This window comes from Myotis nattereri (genome assembly GCF_964212035.1).
Source record: "Myotis nattereri genome assembly, chromosome: 19".
Taxonomy (NCBI): domain Eukaryota; kingdom Metazoa; phylum Chordata; class Mammalia; order Chiroptera; family Vespertilionidae; genus Myotis; species Myotis nattereri.
The window spans coordinates 1,306,603-1,326,102 of NC_138095.1; the positions used below are offsets into that span (position 1 = coordinate 1,306,603).

Here is a 19,500-nt window from a genome sequence, read left to right on the forward strand (position 1 = left end):
GCTGCTCCCACTGACATGCAAGCAGGTCCACTTCCGCGAGCCCCTTGGCCACTGTGCTGGACTAGCGACTGGCTTGCGTGTTGAGTCCTGTTCTTGCTGTCGTTCTGAGGGGCAGCCCTGGCAGGGTCCCCTGCCTGTCACCCTGGACGCGCTCACCCCGGTGGGAGCAGTGGGCAGCCTGTACCCTCCCCCCCCCGCCCCCATCAGAGCTACCGATGGTGGGTGACCTTGCTGTGGAGACGGGGACGGAGCACTCAGAGCTTCCCCACCTGCAAGGCTGCATTGTTTAATTGACCTTTACCTGAACCTCATCGGAAGCTGCTGTGAGAGTCGGAGGAGCCGGTCTCCGGGGGGACCCAGCACGGCCTGCGTCCTTGGAGCCCCCGCTGCCCGGTGCTCCGGGGCCAGAGCGGCCGGCTTTCCGCTCCTCTGCTGCCCCCCGGGCTTCTGTGTAATTTCCCGGTGATTGCGTGATCTCATCACACATCCAAGCTGGCTTCATGCGGGAGTCTGATTTATTCATGGAGCATTGAACTGGGGGGCCCTGCCAGCGCGGAGCCGCAGCCCCACTCAGCTCTGTGGTGTGTCCTGGGAGTTTGTCCTGTGATGGTGCCTCGTGCCCGGGACTCGCCACTGAGCGCCCTGGTGTCGCATCGGCCTGGCCTGCTGGGACTTGCCCTCTTTCTGTTTGACCTTCCAGGATGAGTTACTCCTCGTTCCTTCGGATCTGGGTCTCTTTCATCTTCGCGCTGATACAGCACCGAGGTGAGTCCTGCAGGGTTGTGTACACTCCTGGTCCGCATGCTCCTGAATATATGAAGGGACGCTGAGGTGCAACTATCATTGTCAGGGCTACGTGTGCCTACAGATGCAACAGAAAATGTAAATGAAATGTTGTGGTCAAAAGCAAAATACAGTGACGCTGAATAACTTGTTTAGTTATATCCCTACTTTTCTTATCTGTGAACACCATTTGTGTATACACTGGATTGCCCTATGATAATGGGTCTTTAAGAAAATGCAAATTATTTTCATTAAAAGCATATAGGGCAGGTGTGTGTGCTGCCCAGACCTCATGATTGATCCCCATTAAGGCAGGGGGACTTTAAAGAATACACTTGTTTTACCCCAAATCAGGGAGTTCAATGGCATTGGTGTGGGTGCCCTGGGTCAGTGACCTTCTACGCGGCCAGAAACCTGAGCCACAGTGAGACACACATGGTTGCCCTCCCTCCGCGACTCCTTCTCCACTCTGCACGGCGTGGCCGGGGCAGCGAGAAGACACGACATTTCTTTCCGCTGTTTTGGATTTTAGGAAAGAAAGGTGGGGAAGTCTACATGGATTGAAATGCTTATCCCTAAAATCCTAAAGCATCGTTCTTTGTATTGTTTGTTTGTCTGGTTCACTGGCACATGATCACACATCTGACATTTTCCGAGGGCTGGGCAAATTCAAACAGTGTAGCATGCAACCCCCATGAGCACCCCACTGACTTTCATCTCCTACCCCTGCTCTAAGCAAGTACATTTTATTTGGTTAAAAAAAATAAAAACCACCAACGTCCGGGAGCAGAGTGATGTCTATGAGATCCCCCCTGGCATGAGCAATTCCCTCTCTCATGAACTCTGGTGGCAACAAATAGGCCATCTGTTAACAAGTTGTATTTTTTTATAATACTGATGGCTTCCAAGGTGGAAATCACTGTGGTTAAACCTACTCCCTTTTATTAAGCACCTTTCATTATTCAACAAGTCTTTGTTAAACATACACAATATTACGTATCTTTATTACTTGTATTCTTCTTAAAATGGAAAAAGTTTTAACTGTCCATTCTTTCCTGTTCAAAACCATGCATAATTGGGGCCACTCATGAAGAGAAAACTCTTCCCAGGTTACCCTGGTTGGAGCAGAGAGAGAAGCGAGGGGCCGCCCTGATGGCCACAGTTCTGCCGCCTCCTGGGGGTGTGGCTTTTGCGTGTCCTACGCGGGGTGGCCACAGCTGCCACATGCTGGTTAACCTTCCCGTTGAAGTGATTGCAGGTCAGTGTGAATAGAAGCCTGTTCACACGTGGGCATCTCTTCTAAATAGTTGCTCATGAAGGATAAACCCATGACATGATTTGCTTTGTTATTATTAATTTGAGAAAGTTTATCACCTTGCAAGTTTAATAACTGTGTATAATTCTACAATAGGGATTATAGATTTTTTAAACATTCCTACCTCCTAGGAATTTTGAATGTGGTACTTCTGTGCAAATACAAATGTTCAAGAACCCCTTTTTGCCCCCTGGTTGTGACTTTAAGTCAGCAGTTCTCAAGCTGTGGGTCGCGACCCCTTTGGGGGTCGAACGACCCTTTCACAGGGGTCGCCTAAGACCATCGGAAAACACATATATAATTACATATTGTTTTTGTGATTAATCACTATGCTTTAATTATGTTCAATTTGTAACAATGAAATTGGGGGTCACCACAACATGAGGACCTGTATTAAAGGGTGGCGGCATTAGGAAGGTTGAGATCCACTGTTCTAAGTAAAGCACACCAGCAGGACGCCTGTGATTGAATCAGCTACAGTGCCTCCTACAGGGTGACATTGGGTGGCTCCCCAGAGACAGGGCTTGGGGATCAATGATACACTAATGGTCGGTAGGCCTAGCGCTCCCTGCTTCCCTCTGATGTTACCCTGGGAAGCAGCTGAGCTCTCCATCCGGGCAGGCCACCTGCGGTCCTGCCCCTGGCCTGGAGCATCTGGTCAAGTCCTGTATGTCGACCCTTGGGAAATTGTCTACTTTCTATCACTAAACGGGGCCACACACACACACGTGCACACACACACGCGCACACATACCCACACACCCACACACCAGTTTGGAGGGGAAACAGGCCAGGCTGCCAGGGAGGTGGTAGCAGCCATGTGAGGGGAGTGTGCTCACGGCCGATGCTCACGGGGACAGGCTGATGAGTTAGAGCCCTCAGCCTCCTCTCCACAGAGTCTCCAGGCCCCAGCGCCTCCCCCCGGAGGATCCCATGCTACCCTTTGTGGACATGAGCTGGCAGAGAGCCATCTGCCAGGGCTGGACCTCAACCAGGGCCACTTGCAGGCCAGTTCTGCACACCCTCCTCCCAGTTTGCCCCAGGTCCAGCTGTTTTCTTTCCTCCTGGGACCTGGGCTCTCCTCCTATTGTGCAGCGGAGGGAGGGGACTCCTTTCAGGAAAAGACAAGAGAGTAGCACTTTGGAGACCGAGGGAGCGGCACAGCTAGGAGCCACCTTCTCTGCGCCCTTCCCTCTGGCCAAGGGTCAAGCTGTCTAAGCCATTGGGACCAGGAGGTGGCTCAGGCTCCGAGAGCCCCGGGCAGGGCAGCCGCACAGCTCCTGCCACTGTGTGAACATGGCTCGCGACACGATGTCTGGAAGCATGGATGGAGCGTGGGTGGAGCGTGGGTGGAGCGTGGATGGAGCGTGGGTGGAGCGTGGGTGGAGCGTGGGTGGAGCGTGGAGCGTGGGTGGAGCGTGGGTGGAGCGTGGGTGGAGCGTGGATGGAGCATGGGCGGAGCGTGGATGGAGCGTGGGTGGAGCGTGGGCGGAGCGTGGATGGAGCGTGGGTGGAGCGTGGATGGAGCGTGGGTGGAGCGTGGGTGGAGCGTGGATGGAGCGTGGGTGGAGCGTGGGTGGAGCGTGGATGGAGCGTGGGTGGAGCGTGGGTGGAGCGTGGATGGAGCGTGGGCTGAGTGCTCCTGAGGAGAGGCACTGCTCTCCCCTCCCCAGAGGCCAAAAGCAGTGCGGTGTGAGGGGGGTTTACGGGGATGAAAGGGAGTCTGACTTACGTCTGGTTTGCAAGACTTCCTGGAGGAAGCTGGGTTCGTGGGTGGGAAGGAAGTGGCTTAGGCAATGGGGTGGAATCTGCCGTCCATCTAACCACCGACTCTCTTGACAGCTCAGCCCAGGGAGCTCATGTACCCATTTTGGCAGAATGACACCAAAACCCCCAAAGTAGATGACGGAAGCTCCCCCGAGATCAAGCTGGCCATCCCCATCTTCTTCTTCGGCGTGCCTTACCGCACTGTCTATGTAAGTAGAGGGGTGGCTCGCTGTGCTCTGCGCTGTCCCCTTTGTTTGTCAGAAGTGAAAACATTTAAACACTTTCCGGGCCCCAGGAAGGAGAGGAGTTGTTGGCAGCCCCAGGGGCAGGCTCAGAGATATCATGAACTGGTAGATTTTATGATTAAGGAGCTCGAAGGGGTATTTAATGGCTGATATTCGCAACAGGCAGAACAATACAGCTGCGAGCCATGGACATTACTTTGCTACCCGATAAGATGAAAAGCTACTCGGAGCAGGATCGTTTTCTTTCCCTGAGGGTGTGAAAAGTTTGTGTCTGTTGTTCTCGGGCTTTCCACCAACTGGGAGAGGAGTCAGGGCGCAGAAATGGGGAACCAGCTGTTACATAAATGTCGTTTGCACAATTGGCCGCCCTCATGGTGTCTGAGATAGGCCACAGGGCCCGGGGCAGGCACACATGAAGAAATGGCACCGTCTGCTCTCCGGGCAACCGTGTGCTCAGGGCGTTGGTGGGTTGGTTGGGTTTGGTCCTAGTGAGGCTGTGGCACGTGGAGAAGAAGGTGAAGACAGACCCGTGTCGCCTGAGTGCAGACTGGCTCATGGTTTGCAGCGAGGCTTTGTAATTTACAAGTTTACGAGCACACCAGCGAATCACGAAAACCCCTGGGAGACTGAGCAGGCGGTTGGAACGTCCTAGAAGTCCTTTAAATGCCTCATCCAGAGAGGAGAGGCTGAGAGTGGAACTAGAGGAGAAAGTATCTGCCTTTCTTTTCCTGACACCCCTCTCTCGTCATAGAGAAGAAATCAAGGTCTAATGCAGAGAGCGCCTCAGGTTTTTAACATTATGCTTCCATGTGTTCTCTCTCCTGGGACTCTGGATCTTCTTCTTTGCCCACATTACTCCCTGCCTGGCAGCACACACACACACACACACACACACCACACACACACACACACCCACACACACACACACACCACACACACACACACACCCGCACCCCCCCCACACACACACACCCGCACCCACACACCCACACACACACCACACACCACACACACAACACACGCACCACTCACACACCACTCACACAACACACACACACACACACACACACACCTGAACAGAGATAGGATCAAAGCATGAAGTAAGACTGATTATGAATAAGAAACGCAGCTAATGACACGGTGAAAGTGGAAGCAAATCACTGAGTTTAAAAGTAAACAAGCCTCCTGGCTGAGCCACGCTGGGGGTTCTGACTCCGTGAACGCGGTTTCCATTCACCCATCAGGCGGAGGTCTGTGTGGGTTAGGACTCTAGAGTTGTCATGGTTACGGATCCACCATGCAAAGCCTGTCTTACCTTTTAGGTCAATAACAACGGCGTTGTCTCCTTCAACGTGCTGGTGAGCCAGTTCACGCCTGAGTCCTTCCCCTTGACGGACGGGAGGGCCTTCATCGCCCCGTTTTGGGCAGACGTGCACAACGGGATCCGAGGCGAGATCTACTACAGAGAGACCATGGACCCTGCCATCCTGGCCAGAGCCACCAAGGACATCAGGAAGCACTTCAAGGACATGGCAGCCTTCTCGGCCACGTGGGTCTTCATTGTGACCTGGGAGGAAGTCACGTTTTACGGAGGGAGCAGCACCACGCCCGTAATAACCCACATTTTCTGTGTTCCGTGCTCTCCCCTGCCACCCGCTTCTTGTCTGTCTCCACCTCCGTGAAGGAGCTGTTGTCAGAGCCGAGGAGCATCCCTTTCCTTGAGTTCAATGGATGAGTCGTGCCGCCCACTTTCCAGGCCACAGAGGGAGAGGGTGACCTCGCCAGTCCTGGCGGCCGTGGCCCTTCTGAGGCTGTGCAGCCCTGTCGCTCAGCATCGCGAATGTGAGAAGGAGCCGGCCAGTTCTTTGCAGGAGGTGCCACGTCTATTTTGCAGGAGAGGGACTGAGGCAGAGACCAGATCCTGCCGCACGGTCAGGGCCCCTGAGGAACCTGAGGTCCCTCTGTTTTGTCTGAGGCACTGCCTCTCTTCATCAGCTAATCCCCCCTTTTTTTGTCCTTTCCCCCTACAAAACCTGGTAGGACAAGGAAATGGGGTGCTGATTTGGGGCACACATGACCTGACTGAGTTTACTATGTTACGACCTTTCTTTTACTGTGCATTCAGTTTTGGTGCTAATTGGGCGATTAAAGCGTTTCACAGAGTAAAGTTTTAACATCTGCTCTGAGGATGTTAAACAAAAGTCCGATCAGAAAGATGGCACTGGCGCTATCGTAGAGACCATCAGCTCTGCTCCCTCCAGTCAGCAGCAGGCACACCTCCCGCAAAGCCCTCGGCTTCAGGCTGCTGGCCGCGGGGAGCTGTGAGGCAGCAGATGCGCCTTCCTGTGTGGTGTTTCCAGCAGCAAATGCCCTCAGAAATCGGCGCTCTGCTCCCTGAGGGTTGCTTCCATCCCCTCTGCTTTCCTGTTTCCTTGGCAATGAGTCAGCTGTTTGGGGTGGAACAGAAACGATTGAGCTGGAGACAGAGGTGGGCACGTGCGAGCACCTGGGCCTGGGCCCCTTCCAGCGCCAGGAGGCTCTGGGCGCAGCAAGGTCCCCGAGCAGCGGGCTCATGCTCACAGCATTAGAATGTGAGCCGCCAGGGGGCACTGACCTTGGTGCCCCGGAGGGGAAGGGAGGATCGCCAACCAAATGCTGCCACCAAATTTTCAAACAACTTCCGTTGGCAATAAGAATGGCAAGATAATTTAGGTCCTTTCTGGCTTGTCCTTTGAGTAAATGTCTGGACTGTGAGAACTCCTTCAACAAGGACGAATGAGGTAACAGCTGAATGTTCTGAGCTCCTTGGAGAAGAAGACAGTCCAACCCCCGCGGAGCTGCCGCCATGCCTTTCCCTGCCCTGAAATTGGTCTCCCCTCCATCTCCCTTTACCCCAGGCCCCTTCCTCAGAGGAGCCCGCTCACCGCAGGCCCTGCCTTGGCCTGAGAGGCTTGGGAGAGACAGAAGGTCTCAGGGGCGCAGTAGGAAGGGAAGAGCAGCGTGGAGCAGGAGGCAGGGCTCAGAGAACCACTTGGTTGACAGAGGGAGAGCTGATGCTTGCTGGAGGCTTGCTTTGAGCTCAGCTCTGTGCGAGGCCATTTCTGCACTCACGCAGCCTGGCAGGATGCACCGCTAAAGGTGAGAGCAGGCCCGGAGAGGCTCGATAACCTGCAGAGTGGAAGAAGAGAGCGAGCCGCAGAGGAGGGAGAGCAAGTGCAAACTGACGTCTCCGAACACTAGTCCTGAGCTGTTTACTCGGCTGCCTCCTCGGGTGTCATTAGAAGTCCTCTGGAGTATACGAGGGTTTTTAAGAATTAAAACCTGTTTTACAAAAGCAGGTCTGGAGAAGCCTTCAAACCCATGTGGAGGAGGTGTGCATGTAGAGGCGCGAGAGCGAGCCGCCGGGTGCCCAGGGCAGGGCCTCCGGGTGGTGGGGGGTGGCTGGCTGGTTGAGTGACTTCTGGGATCAGACATGGGCTGCACTTGAGACCGGCTTGGACCACAGATCTGCCCAACTGGGTGTCAGGTGGAGGAATCCGCTTCCTGAAGGAGAAGCCCGGACTAGGGGGCTGTGGCTTTAGTCCTCGTGTGACCTTGCGACCTTGACTTTGTGCCTGGGCCTTGAACCTGACCCTGCTGTGACCTCAGGCGATCTTTAGCCGGCTGCTCGCTCATGCTCATCTCCTTGCCCCACTTTCCTTTTTGGTTGAGCAGAGCAAAGAATGGAGGCATATGCCTGGGCGACTCTATTGTCATCGCCATCAGCAGTGTCAGCCCCAGAGCTCGAGGAGAAAGTCCTCACGGACAGAAAGGGCTTTTCTTTGCTCTCACCTTGCCTCCCCCGGGACCCTCGGGGGTGGGGGCGGGGGTACGATTTGGGGCGTCCAGGAACCTCTGCACTGTCTGATTACCTGGGATAAGGATGCGGTCCTCTGCATTCGACAGAATGCCAGCAGGATGGTATCGGCAGTGGGGATACTGGGTCTGAATGGAAAAGGTCAGAGCAGCCTCTCCTTTTAATTCTATTTTAATTTAATTTCCTGAAATGTGTGTCGGGGTGGGGTTAGCAAAGGGAAGCAGTAAAGGGCAGCATCGCCACAGCCTGTTCCCAAAAGCTGTTGGCAAGGCTCACTCGAATGTGGAGAACATCTCCATCCTGGAGAGCTCAGCGAAGAGGCTGAGCGGACAGCGTGGTGCCAGGAGATGGCTGGGCTCTGGCCGAGTCCTGTCTGCTATGGCTGGGCCATCGTCAGATTTCCAGCAACTCATGTCCCTTACCTCTCAGTTTTTAAGCTATAAGATGGGAGTCACCCAAAATGGCCCGCCTCAGGGCTGGTCTGAGCTACAGAGGAGGGCTGAGACTTTTGCAGATACAAAGTGATGCATGAATGCTCAGTTAGGGAGCAGTTTCCCCCACAAAGTGCTCCGTGAAAATCACTTTCCGCTGCCCTGTCCGAAAGGGAGGGGCACCCCTCTCCCCAGTGCCCTCTGGGAAGTGAGAGAGCACATGCTCTACCGGCTCTGCCATCGCCTCTCCCCGCCTCCCGCCGCCCCCCCCGCCCCCCCCCCCCGCCCCCGGCACTCAGCCCTTCCCTGCCTATGCTTCCTGCAGCTCATTCTCCTGCTGCCATCTGCTTGCACATCGGCACAGCTGAGCCGAGCTCGGCGTTCTGGGTCTGAGGCGGTCAGAGCGGGGGAGCGGCCCCAGCCGGCCTCTAGGTGGTTCTCAGGCCTCTAGGTGGTTCTCTGTCCGGCGCACTGTCCCGCACGCCTTGCTTTCCCCACTCGAGGCGAGGACACATTCCGAGAGGACTCAGAGTGTGAGCACCGGGCACAGCCCTGAGCTGCTGGGGGCAGGGAGGGGGCAGAGTGCAGGGAGCTGCCATTGGGCAGTGGGAGTCACAGCCCATCCATTCCCACCTGCAGGTGAACACCTTCCAGGCCGTCCTGGTGTCTGATGGCTCTCACACATTCACGCTCTTCAATTACTATGAAATCAACTGGACCACAGGGACAGCAAGCGGCGGGGACCCCCTGACAGGTCTTGGGGGGGTGATGGCACAGGTGTGTGGCCCCTGACTGTCTCAGGGGGTGATGGCACAGGTGGGGGCCCCTGACTGTCTCAGGGGTGATGGCACAGGTGGGGATCCCTGACAGGTCTTGGGGGAGTGATGGCACAGGTGGGGGGCTCCTGACTGTCTCAGGGGTGATGGCACAGGTGAGGATCCCTGACAGGTCTTGGGGGAGTGATGGCACAGGTGGGGGCCCCTGACTGTCTCAGGGGGTGATGGCACAGGTGGGGGGCTCCTGACTGTCTCAGGAGGTGATGGCACAGGTGGGGATCCCTGACTGTCTCAGGGTTGATGGCACAGGTGGGAATCCTTGACTGTCTCAGGGGGTGATGGCACACGTGGGGGGCCCCTGACTGTCTCAGGAGGTGTTGGCACAGGTGGAGGCCCTGACTGCACTCTGCCATGCTTCCTGGTGTCCTGGAGGGAGTCCTGCCCAGAGTTCTTAAGTGGGGAAGGATGTCTGGTGGTTGTGGAGACTGGGAGGCTAGTCTTGTCCATCGCTGAAACCCTGATCTGGTGCAGCATGAACGAGGCAGGCTGTGTCGGGAGAAGAAGGTGTTCGGGCAGGTTAACCAGCGGGTAGTGTTTGTGCTCAGGCTCATCTCCCTTCTGCACTTCAGGCAGGATTTAACGGTGGGAACCTCAGCAACTTCTTCAGCCTCCCAGGGTCCAGAACCCCAGACATTGTGAACATCCAGGAGACCACGAACGTCAACGTTCCCGGCCGCTGGGCATTCAAAGTGGACGGGAAAGAGATTGACCCGGCCAATGGCTGCACCTCCAGAGGTAAGGCTGTTCCTGTCTCTATGGCAACGCAGTTTGTGGAGTCTAGATGGACAGGCAGGCGTTTTGGCCCTGAGGGCAGACACTTTGATGCCAGCCTCCTTTGACACCTCTCAGCGGGCGATGGGTCAGGGTGATGCGAGCGCACAGGCTCCTTAGACCGAGACGACGCCTGCATCCGACACTGCGGTTTGTGAGGGGCTGCCTGGGGGGTGAGCACAGCACGCTGCTCAGAACAGCCACAACGTGGATGAGGGTCTTGAGTGAGGTCCCAGCCAGAGGGACAGGAGGGAGCCCTGGTTAATATCAGCCAGGTCGTGGGCGTGCGGACCTGGAACACATGCTAGACAGAGGGAAGCCAGCTGCACGCGGGGAGCAAGTTGTGGGCGCTCCTTGCGGGCCCCTTACAGTCAGGCCGGACACCTCCTTCGGTGTGCAGAGCGGCCAGGGCTCAGGAACACCCGGCTGCAGACTCCTGCTTCGTGTGTGTCTAAGAGTCTTCTGGAAACAGGGTTTCTGTTCACACTTCTGCTCGGAGGAGTGGAGGCGATAGCAACTAGAACTAGTAAACATCCACCTGCCCGTGCACTCAGCCATCCAGCCATTGCATCTCTCCAGAACATTCTGAGAGCCCAGGGAGGTGCTGGCCGCCCTGCAGGCAGAAGTGCCAGAGCCCTCGCCTCCCACTCCACCACGGGGGTTCCCTGGAACACAGGTGACGGGCTGAAGACGTGTTCACACAGACACAGGCTGGCACTGGGCGGCAGAGGGTGTGGGGAGGTCAGATCCATGCAAGGCCTTGGGCCGGGAGGAAGGTTTCCAGAGCTCTCCTGCCTACTGGTGACCGCGTGTCTTGGCAGCCCCAGGAGACCTCGGGCTGCTCCCCTGGCCCAGCGCCAGGTTGTTTAATACCCAGGAAAGCCCATCCGCCTGCCTGAAGCCTGCACTCTGCCAGTCCCTGCAGGGGTCAGGCGTGTCAGGACTGCGAAGTCCTCAGGTTGAGACAGCGGATGAGTGTGTCAGAGCACAGCTGGGCAGGGCCAGATGGACACCCTGGCTCCTGGGCACACAGGGCTCCGGCTGTGCTCCTGCCCTCAGAGTGGACTGCAGCTTCACTCACGGTCTGGGCTGGTGGCCACAGCACCTCGCGCCCTCCGTCCACTCCTGGCAGAGCCGACTGGCGTGGCTGTGTGACCTCGGTGGTGGCGACAGCCACTGGCCGTGGTGACGGGACACACAGGCCAGCTGCATGCAGGCCCCACTTCGACCTCACTCCTTCCCCTGGAGTTATGGTTTGGGTTTTATATCCAGGACGAATGCTATACCCTATGCCAATGCTGTGCATCTTTATGTGCCGCTGGGCATGCATCAATCTGTGAGCCTGGGGGTGGCCTGGGTGAGGAGGGAAGTGTGATGTGGAGCTGGGTTACTATGTCATCATTTTGCAAAGAAAATGATCTCAGCAATTCTACCTTTTGACCCAAATGTCCTCTATTCCAAAGCATTTGTCCTCCCCCCAGCCCCCCACCCCGCCCTTTGGAAGCCTGACAAGGCGGGCACTGGCAGCTACTCCTCGTGGAGGCTGCTGTTGGGACCAGTGCCCAGGCTGTGAGGTGAAGGGGCCTTTTCAGCTGATGCATGTGACCTGCTGGGAGGTGGGCCCATCTGTTACCCCATCGGGCCTCTGCTCAGCAGGTATCAGCATCATCGCCTGCTGAGACGGAGCTGCTCCTGCCGGACGGAGACGGGGAGGGCTGCCGGGCACCATGCCTTCTGCTCGGTTAACCTGTACGGTAGTCAGTTTTATAAAACCTTGAGAAATATTTTTAAACTACAATTTCAAACTATGCTTACTCCTGGTCTACGGCGTTATTTCTCTTTCCTGTCAGACAGTCTCAGTTTACCAGTGCCCCTCCTCCGTCCGTGTGTGCCAGGTTTTTGTAGTCTCACGGGTCCCGTGAGGCAGGGGGAGGAGACAGTGCTGCTCCCATATCACAGGTTGGAAAGCTGAGGCAGGTGGACATCAAGGCCGGAGTCAGAGAGGTTGCCCAGTTCTCTTGACTCTGCTCCCAACCAGACTCTCACAGCCCTCAGCCCTCAGCCCTCAGCCCTCAGCCCTCAGCCCTCAGCTGCTCCTATTTCAATTGAAAGTTGATATTAACAACTGGCAAATTTCAAAAATTTGATTGTGGAGATAGTTTCTTTAGGAAAGTGGTTTTAAAGACTGGTTGTCTACCAAATAAATAGTAGTGACTACTTTAAAGATTAGCCCAGCCAGTGTGGCCCAGTGGTTGAGTGTCCACCTATGAACAAGGAGGTCACAGTTCGATTCCCAGTCAGGACACAGGTCCGGCTGCAGGCTCAGTCCCCAGTGTGGAGCGTGCAGGAGGCAGCCAGTCAATGATTCTCTCATCGTTCATATTTCTATCTCTCTCCCTCTCACTTCCTCTCTGAAGTCAATAAAAATATATTTTTTAAAAAATTAACACATCCTTTGAAACCATTCTGCTCCCCCACTTCAGACTCCTCCCGACCCAGATCCTGTGGACAAGTTCTGTCCGCGATTCCGTCCGTGATAGAGGCCGAAACAGGCGGGGAAGCATGGGACTGGCAGGGCCTGGAGTGAGAGGGCCACGTTTGTAGCTGTAAGTTAGTGCCTGCAGGGCTTATGAGCCGCGCAAGGTGCCACGCCAGAGGTCAGCCCTTTCTAGAATCTCCTCAGGAAGACGGATCTACATGTGCATTGACTCCTGATGCTGTTGACCTTTCTGGCACATTCTGGGCCCCACAGATGGCTGAGGGAGCCAGCGAGCAGGGCTGCTGTCCCTGGTGAGCCGGCTTTCCGTGGGGAGGAAGGCCCACTCCTGCGAGCCAGCCTTTCCTGGGGACTCAGACAGGGTGCCTTTCCTCGGATGAGGCTTGCGCACCAGCGCGGAAAGGGTCACGCCAAGAGCTCCGGCTGGACACGGACAGACTCGCGCGGACCCTGGCTTCCCCACTGAGTTGCTGAGTGATCTTGGGAAAGTGACTCAGTTTCTCTTAAGCCTCATCCCTCACTTGTCAGGGGAGGGCAACAACACTTACCCCTAAGGTGCTGTGGTGGCATAGAGGGTGTCACACCGTCCAGCGCGGGGGCCCAGGCCTGCGCCCATGGAGAACCCTCGGCAAACGCGCTCTCTGTCGTTGTCGCAGGGCAGTTCCTGCGGCGAGGGGAGGTGTTCTGGGAGGACCTGAACTGCACCATCAAGTGCCGCTGCCTGGACTTCAACAATGAGATCTACTGCCAGGAGGCCGCTTGCAGCCCCTACGAGGTGTGCGAGCCCAAAGGCAAGTTCTCCTCCTGCAGCCCCGTGGAGACCGGCACCTGCGTGGTGTTCGGGGAGCCGCACTACCGCACCTTCGACGGCTTCGTCTTCCATTTCCAGGGCTCCTGCGCCTACCTGCTGGCCCGGCACTGCGTGCGGGCGGCCCACCTCCCCTTCTTCAGCGTGGAGGCCAAGAACGAGCGCCGGGCCGGCAAGGCCGTCTCCACGCTGAGGGAGCTCTCCGTGGAGGTGAACGGCTACAAGATCCTCATCCCCAAAGGGAGCTATGGGAAAGTCAAGGTGAGAACCGCCACCGGCGCAGGGCCGTGCAGACTCCCTGGAACTCTCCCAGGCCTGCTGCTCTGCTGGGGCGGCCGGACCGCAGGGGCCACGGCTCTCCCTGCCTCACAAAGAGCTTGTAAAATGCTTGACTGAGTTACATGTTGTGAGGGAGCTGCCCTGGCTCCCTCGTGAACACAGTGTCTGTCTGCTGTGTGTCTTAAAGCGCATTTATAGTCCTGTTTCCCGCTAAACACCGGTGCGCGCACATGCGCGCACACACACACACACACACACACACACACGCACACGTGCAAGCGCAGGAGTAACTGGGGAGAGAGTAAGTTTAGTGTCTCATGGACCTGGTTGAAACAGTGGTAGCCACGTGGCCAGGCCGTGGAGATGGTGTGAACACAGTCACACCCACCACCAGTGCAGGCTTTGACTGACAGTCCCCACCACCCGTCCCGTGGCTGCATCCACAGAGAAACCTCCAAGTGGATGGTTGTCTCAGAGGCGCCCTCGCGGCGCCCGGAGGGCTGTGGCCTCCGCAGTCAGCCGGGCAGGGAGAGTCCAGGTCCGCGGCCCAGACAGCAGAGCCCCTCCCTCCCGCCTGAAGCCGGAGGCCCTGCCCTGCTGGCCTGTTTGGTAAACGCAATGGCCTTCCCGGGTGCAGGCAGGTGCAGTGACGCAGGAGGCTGCGCGAGAGGCCACAGCAGCTCCTCCGCGCGTGGGGGCCCCAGCTTTCATGTTTGTTCATGAAGACTCATCGCAACCAGATATTTATTCAAGTAACAACAACCAAGACCCCGAGGGGTTGCTGGCTGAAACCGTGTGCAGTCCTTAATCCCCTACCGGGGAGGTCATCACAGAGGTCACCGAGCAGACCTGGCGCCAATGCTGGGATGTCTTTCTTTAAAAAAAGTGTTGTGGTTCAAATGGATGCAACATGTTCAGCCAGAGGCCGGACGGAGGAGCGCATGCCGCTTCCTGGCCTGCCCTCCTGGGCCCATGGAGCCAGCAGGTCCCCGTCGGAAGGGCGCTTTCACCGGGGCTGAAATCCCAACCTGCTTGCTGCCGGGCTAGGCTCCCTGGGACATGTGTCTTTCCGAGCAAAGGGAGGAGTCGGGCGGCAGGGTGAGAGTCCCCTGGGAGTTCACACCGTGCTGCCTGGCCCTGTGGGCCCTGTGCGTGTCCTCGTAGACGGAGGCTTGCATTTTCCAGCTGGAACGAGCTCAGCAGTGCCCCCTACTGCTGCATTCCGGGGTGAGGGGCATGACATCTGCAGCAAAAAGAAGCTTCGTGCTTTCCCACTCTCCTTTCTGAAGGAGATTCTTTCTTGCTCACAGTCAGACTTTTTTTTAAGAAGGAAAGGGGCGCCGACATCCTGCTCAGGTCAGCAGCTCTGCTGACTGCGCGGCTCTTTCCTATCGTCCGGCTGTCGGGCAGATTCCTAATGTCCTGCAGCAACGGGAGGCGTGGATGTGAATGTAAATGTTTTAGAAAGAAAAGGTTATGTGACTCCAACTGCAAGCTAACAATGGCTTCCTTTTCCTCTTGCCAAATGGCTTCCAGTTTCTCTGAATAAACCTGCTCTTTGGGGGCGGCTGCTGGGCGGATGGCAGAGCGCCCACCCGGGTGAGGTGGGGACAGGCAGGGAGAGGGGCAGGAAGCAGGGAGAGCCCCATCCGCCTGTAAGACAGCGGACTTCTTCAGACACGCGGGCCAGGCTGGGGCGGCCTCCTCTCTCCTCAGAGGGAGGGCCTGCATCTGTCTGTGGATTTCCCCCTTTGAACTGTTCTCAAGTAGCAAAATAAACAAGGTCGGCTTCTATGTGCCAGTGGGGACCAAAGGGAGCCAGCCGGAGGCCCACAGAATAACACCGCCTTCCAGCTAACCCTCCTCGGTTTCCCGCCCCCCCCCCCCACACACACACCCCACCCAGGTGCACCCGAGGGCTCAGGCTCTGGGAGAAGCCGAGGCCAGTTAGCATCTGGTGGAGAGGATCTGGGCCGGGTCAGAGCTGCTCAGCACCTGTGCCACGACGGCCTTTTTGAGCTTTATTTTCTCTTTTCGTAAAATGGGTGAAACTGTCGAGGAGGCAGGACTCTGGGGCTGGAGGGTGGATGTGGCTCCTGTGCTGAGCCCTGGGGGGAGGGAGCAGGAGAGCAGAGCTGTGAGCAGTGGCCGAGGGCCTGTCCCCTCCCTGTCCCTCGAGCCCTGGACCTTTCTCTCCTCACCTGCAAAAGAGGGAGATGAGTGGGACCTTCGGAGGCTGCCATGAGGAAGAACTAGAACGGCCACACGTGCGATTTCTCGTACAAAGCTTGGCACGCTGTGGCTGCTCAGTATTTGCTCGTTCCCACGTTGCCATCGCCACCCAAGTCTCTTTCCACTCTAAGCCCTAAGCTTGAACTTCTCTCCTAACCATGTCTCCGCCCACATGCTGGGAGAGACACCCCCAAACAGGGAAATGGCCAGAATACTGGGAGAAGACTAGAGGCACAGAGGGGAGATTCACCAACCACAGGTTAACTGAGAGTTGAAGGCTCTGGGATATATAGATGGAGGAATGAAATAGGATCCACCATCCGTGGGGGTGGGGGTGGGGTGTGGGGAGAGTTCTCTGGGAGTGCCTCTCCCAGCACTGTGAGCTACAGACACAGACCCTTTGTGAGAGAACAGGGTACATGAGCACTGATGCCAGGAAAAAGCTGTCAGCTGGCGATCCCAGCGCCTGTGGTGGGCCTGGGACAGAGCTGGCCTGCGTGGGGCAAGACCCAACGCAGAGAAGCTGGGGGACTGTGGCAGGAATGAGAGACTCTCCCCGTGGTGCTGCTCCCTACCCTCTGTTAGCAGACGCTTCTGTGAGAGAAGAGCGTTAGAAAGGGACATGCAGCTGACCCTTTCCTAGTTGAGTCTTTATGGGTTTTGGAATTAGGGTGATGCTGGCCTCGTAAAGAGAGCTTGGAAGTCTTCCCGCCTCGTGATTTTGTGGGGATACCTTGAGGACGACAGGTGCTAGTTCTTTAAATGTTGGTAACTTGTGAAACCATCTGGCCCAGGACTTTTGTTTGCTGGGATTTTTTAAAAATTACTACTTCCATTTCATTAGTTAATATCAGTCTACTCAGGTTTCCTAGTTCTTCCTGATTTTGTTTTGGAAGATTGTATTTTTCTAGAAATTTGTTCATTTGGCCCAATTTATTGGTGTGTAGTTGATCATAGTCTTTTCTTACTGTTCTTTGTATTTCTGTGATGTTAGTTGTTACTTGGCCTCTTCATTTCTGCTTTTATATATTTGGGTCCTCTCTCTTTGTTTCCTGATGAGTCTGGCTAAAGGTTCATCAAGTTTATCTTTTCAAAGAACCAGCTCTGGTTTCATTCATCTTTTGTATTTTTTTCATGTCTATATTATTTATTTCTGCTCTGCTCTTTGGTATTTCCTTCCTTCTGCTTACTGTGGGGTTTTTGTAGTTCTTTTAGATGTATGGTGAAATGGCTTTTGCAAGATTTTTCTTGCTTCTTGAGGTAGACCTGAAATGCTATGAACTTTCCTCTCAGAACTGTTGTCACTGTGTCCCATAGATGTTGGGTTGTTGTGTGTTCATTTTCATTTGTTTGCTGGTCATTTTTTATTTCTTCTTTGATTTCACTGGCAACCATTGAGCATGCTATTAGCTTCCATGTGTTTGAATGTTTTTGAGGGTTTTTTTTTTATTGTAGCTGATTTCTAGTTTCATGCCGTTGTGATCTGAGAAGATGCTGCATATGATTCCAATCTTCTTAAATTTGGTAAGACTTACATTGTGTCCTAACATGAGGCCTGTCTTTGACGACGCTCCATGTGCTCTTGAGAAGAGTGTATATTCTGTGGCTGTGGGATAAAATGTTCTGGAAAGATCAATTAAATCCATCTGATCCATTGTGTCCTTTAAAGTTGCTGTTTCCTTGCTGATTTTTTTGCCTCAAAGACTTACCAGTGATATCAGCAATATGTTAAAGTCCTCCACTGTGGCTATTTTGCTGTCAATCTCTCCCTTTAAGTACTTCAAGAGTTTTAAAAATATATATATTTTTTAGGTGCTCCTATATTGGGTACATATGTGTTTGCCTAAGTTACATTCTCTTGTTGGATCCATCCCTTTAGCATTATGTAGTGACCTTCCTTGTCTTCTGCTATGCCCTTTGTTTTGAACTGTTTTCTCAGATATACTAGTAAGTATTGCTACCCCTGCTTTTTTTTTTTTTTCATTTCCAAATGCATGGAAATTTTTTCCCATCACTTCTCTTTCATCCTGTGTGAGTCTTTTGTTATGAAGTGAGTCTCTTGTAGATAGCATATATATGGGTCATGTTTTGTTATACACACTGCTATGAATTGTTTTGTTATCCACACTGCTATATCTTTTGATTGGATCACTTAATCCATTTACATTTTAGCTTATTATCCATGAGGACTTACTTATTGTCATATTTTCTTTATACCTATATTCCTCTCTAATCGTATTTCTTCTTCTTCTTAAATAGTGACTTTAACTTTTCTCACAATGCTAGTTTGGTAGCAATGTACTCCTTTAGTCTTTTTTTTTGGTGGTGGGGGGGGGCGGTCTGGGAAGCTCTTTATTTCTTCTTCAGCTTTTAATGATAGCCTTGCTGGATAGAGTAGTCTTGGATTCAAGTCCTTGCTTTTCATTACTCTGAGTACTTCATACCAATTTCTTCTGTCCTGAAGTGTTTCTGCTGAGAAATCATCTGACAGTCTTATGGGAGCTCCCTTATAGGTAACTGACTGTTTCTCTCTTGCTGCCTTTATGATCCTCTCTCTCTTTAATCTTTGCCATTTCAATTATGATGTGTCTTGGTGTATGTGTTTTGGGTTCATCTCTTTTGGTTACCTGTACCTCTTGAACTGGTATGAATTTCTCCTTCACCAGGTTAGGGAAGTTTTATGCCATTTCTTTTAACAGGTTCTCTACCCCTTACTCCTGTTTTTCTCCTTCTGATACTCCTATGATGTGAATGTTGTTACATTTCATGTTGTCCCAAAGTTCCCTTTTAACCTATCCTCATTCTTTTTAAATCTTTTTTCTTTTCCTGCTCTGATTTGGTGTTTTCTTCTCTCTTGTTGTGTTCCAAATCACTGATTCAGTCCTCTGCTTCATCCAACCTATTCTTTATTCTTTCTAGTGTATTCTTTATTTCAAATATTGTATTCTTCATTTCTGACTGATTGTTTTCCATGATTTCTATGTCCTTTTTCATGCTGTTGAAATTCTCACTAAGTTCTTTGAACATCCTTATAACCATTTTTTTTTTTAATCTTTGGCAAATTGCTTACCTCTATTTCATTTAGCTTTTTTTTTTTTCTTTTTTGAGATTTATCCTGCCTTTCCTTTTTGACATGTTTCTTTGTCTCCCTGCTTTGGCTGCCTCTCTGTGTGTTTTTCTTACTGTATACGAGGTAGATCTGCTATCTCTCCCTCTCTTGATAGTGTGGCCTTATGTAGTAGATGTCTTATGGGACCCAACAGTGCAGTCCCCTTGATCATCTAAGCCTGGTGCTCTAGAAATGCCTCTTGTGTGAGTTATGTGAGCCCTTGTGTTGTTATTGAGTCTTGATTTCTATTGGCCTGTTCGCATGTGGAGTAAACTTGGGCTGGTTGACTGTGAGGACTGACCCCAACCACAGTGAAGGAGCTGTTGAGCAGGTGCTCACGACAGGAAGCAGAATTCACCTCAGCACGGTCTGATGCCTGTCAAGATCTCCCTTTGGCTATCCCACCTATGAAACTAATTGGATTCTACTTTGATGTTGTCTGAAGCTGGCCACTGGCCTTTGGGAGGGACTTTGGTGGTCATGTCAGTCACTGCCTGTGTCTAGTCCTGGAAAACCTGTTTGGAGCTGGAAAGCTATGTGCACTTTGCGGCTGCCTCTGCTGGGCCTTGGT

At 53.9% G+C, this 19,500-nt stretch overlaps 1 protein-coding gene across 2 annotated transcripts in view; it reads left to right on the forward strand.

Annotated features, from left to right (window-relative positions):
* Nucleotides 1-701: 701 nt before the first annotated feature.
* The window catches only part of TECTA (tectorin alpha), a gene marked incomplete at its 5' end in the record, with an annotated part of 106,799 nt that continues 88,000 nt past the window's right edge, over nucleotides 702-19,500 (forward strand). For both annotated transcript variants that reach the window (XM_081113346.1, XM_081113347.1), the window contains 6 exons: nucleotides 702-765; nucleotides 3,941-4,074; nucleotides 5,433-5,720; nucleotides 9,037-9,174; nucleotides 9,803-9,968; nucleotides 13,158-13,570. In XM_081113346.1, coding sequence (XP_080969472.1) covers nucleotides 702-765; nucleotides 3,941-4,074; nucleotides 5,433-5,720; nucleotides 9,037-9,174; nucleotides 9,803-9,968; nucleotides 13,158-13,570 — 1,203 coding nt within the window. The remainder of the gene's footprint in view (nucleotides 766-3,940; nucleotides 4,075-5,432; nucleotides 5,721-9,036; nucleotides 9,175-9,802; nucleotides 9,969-13,157; nucleotides 13,571-19,500) is intronic.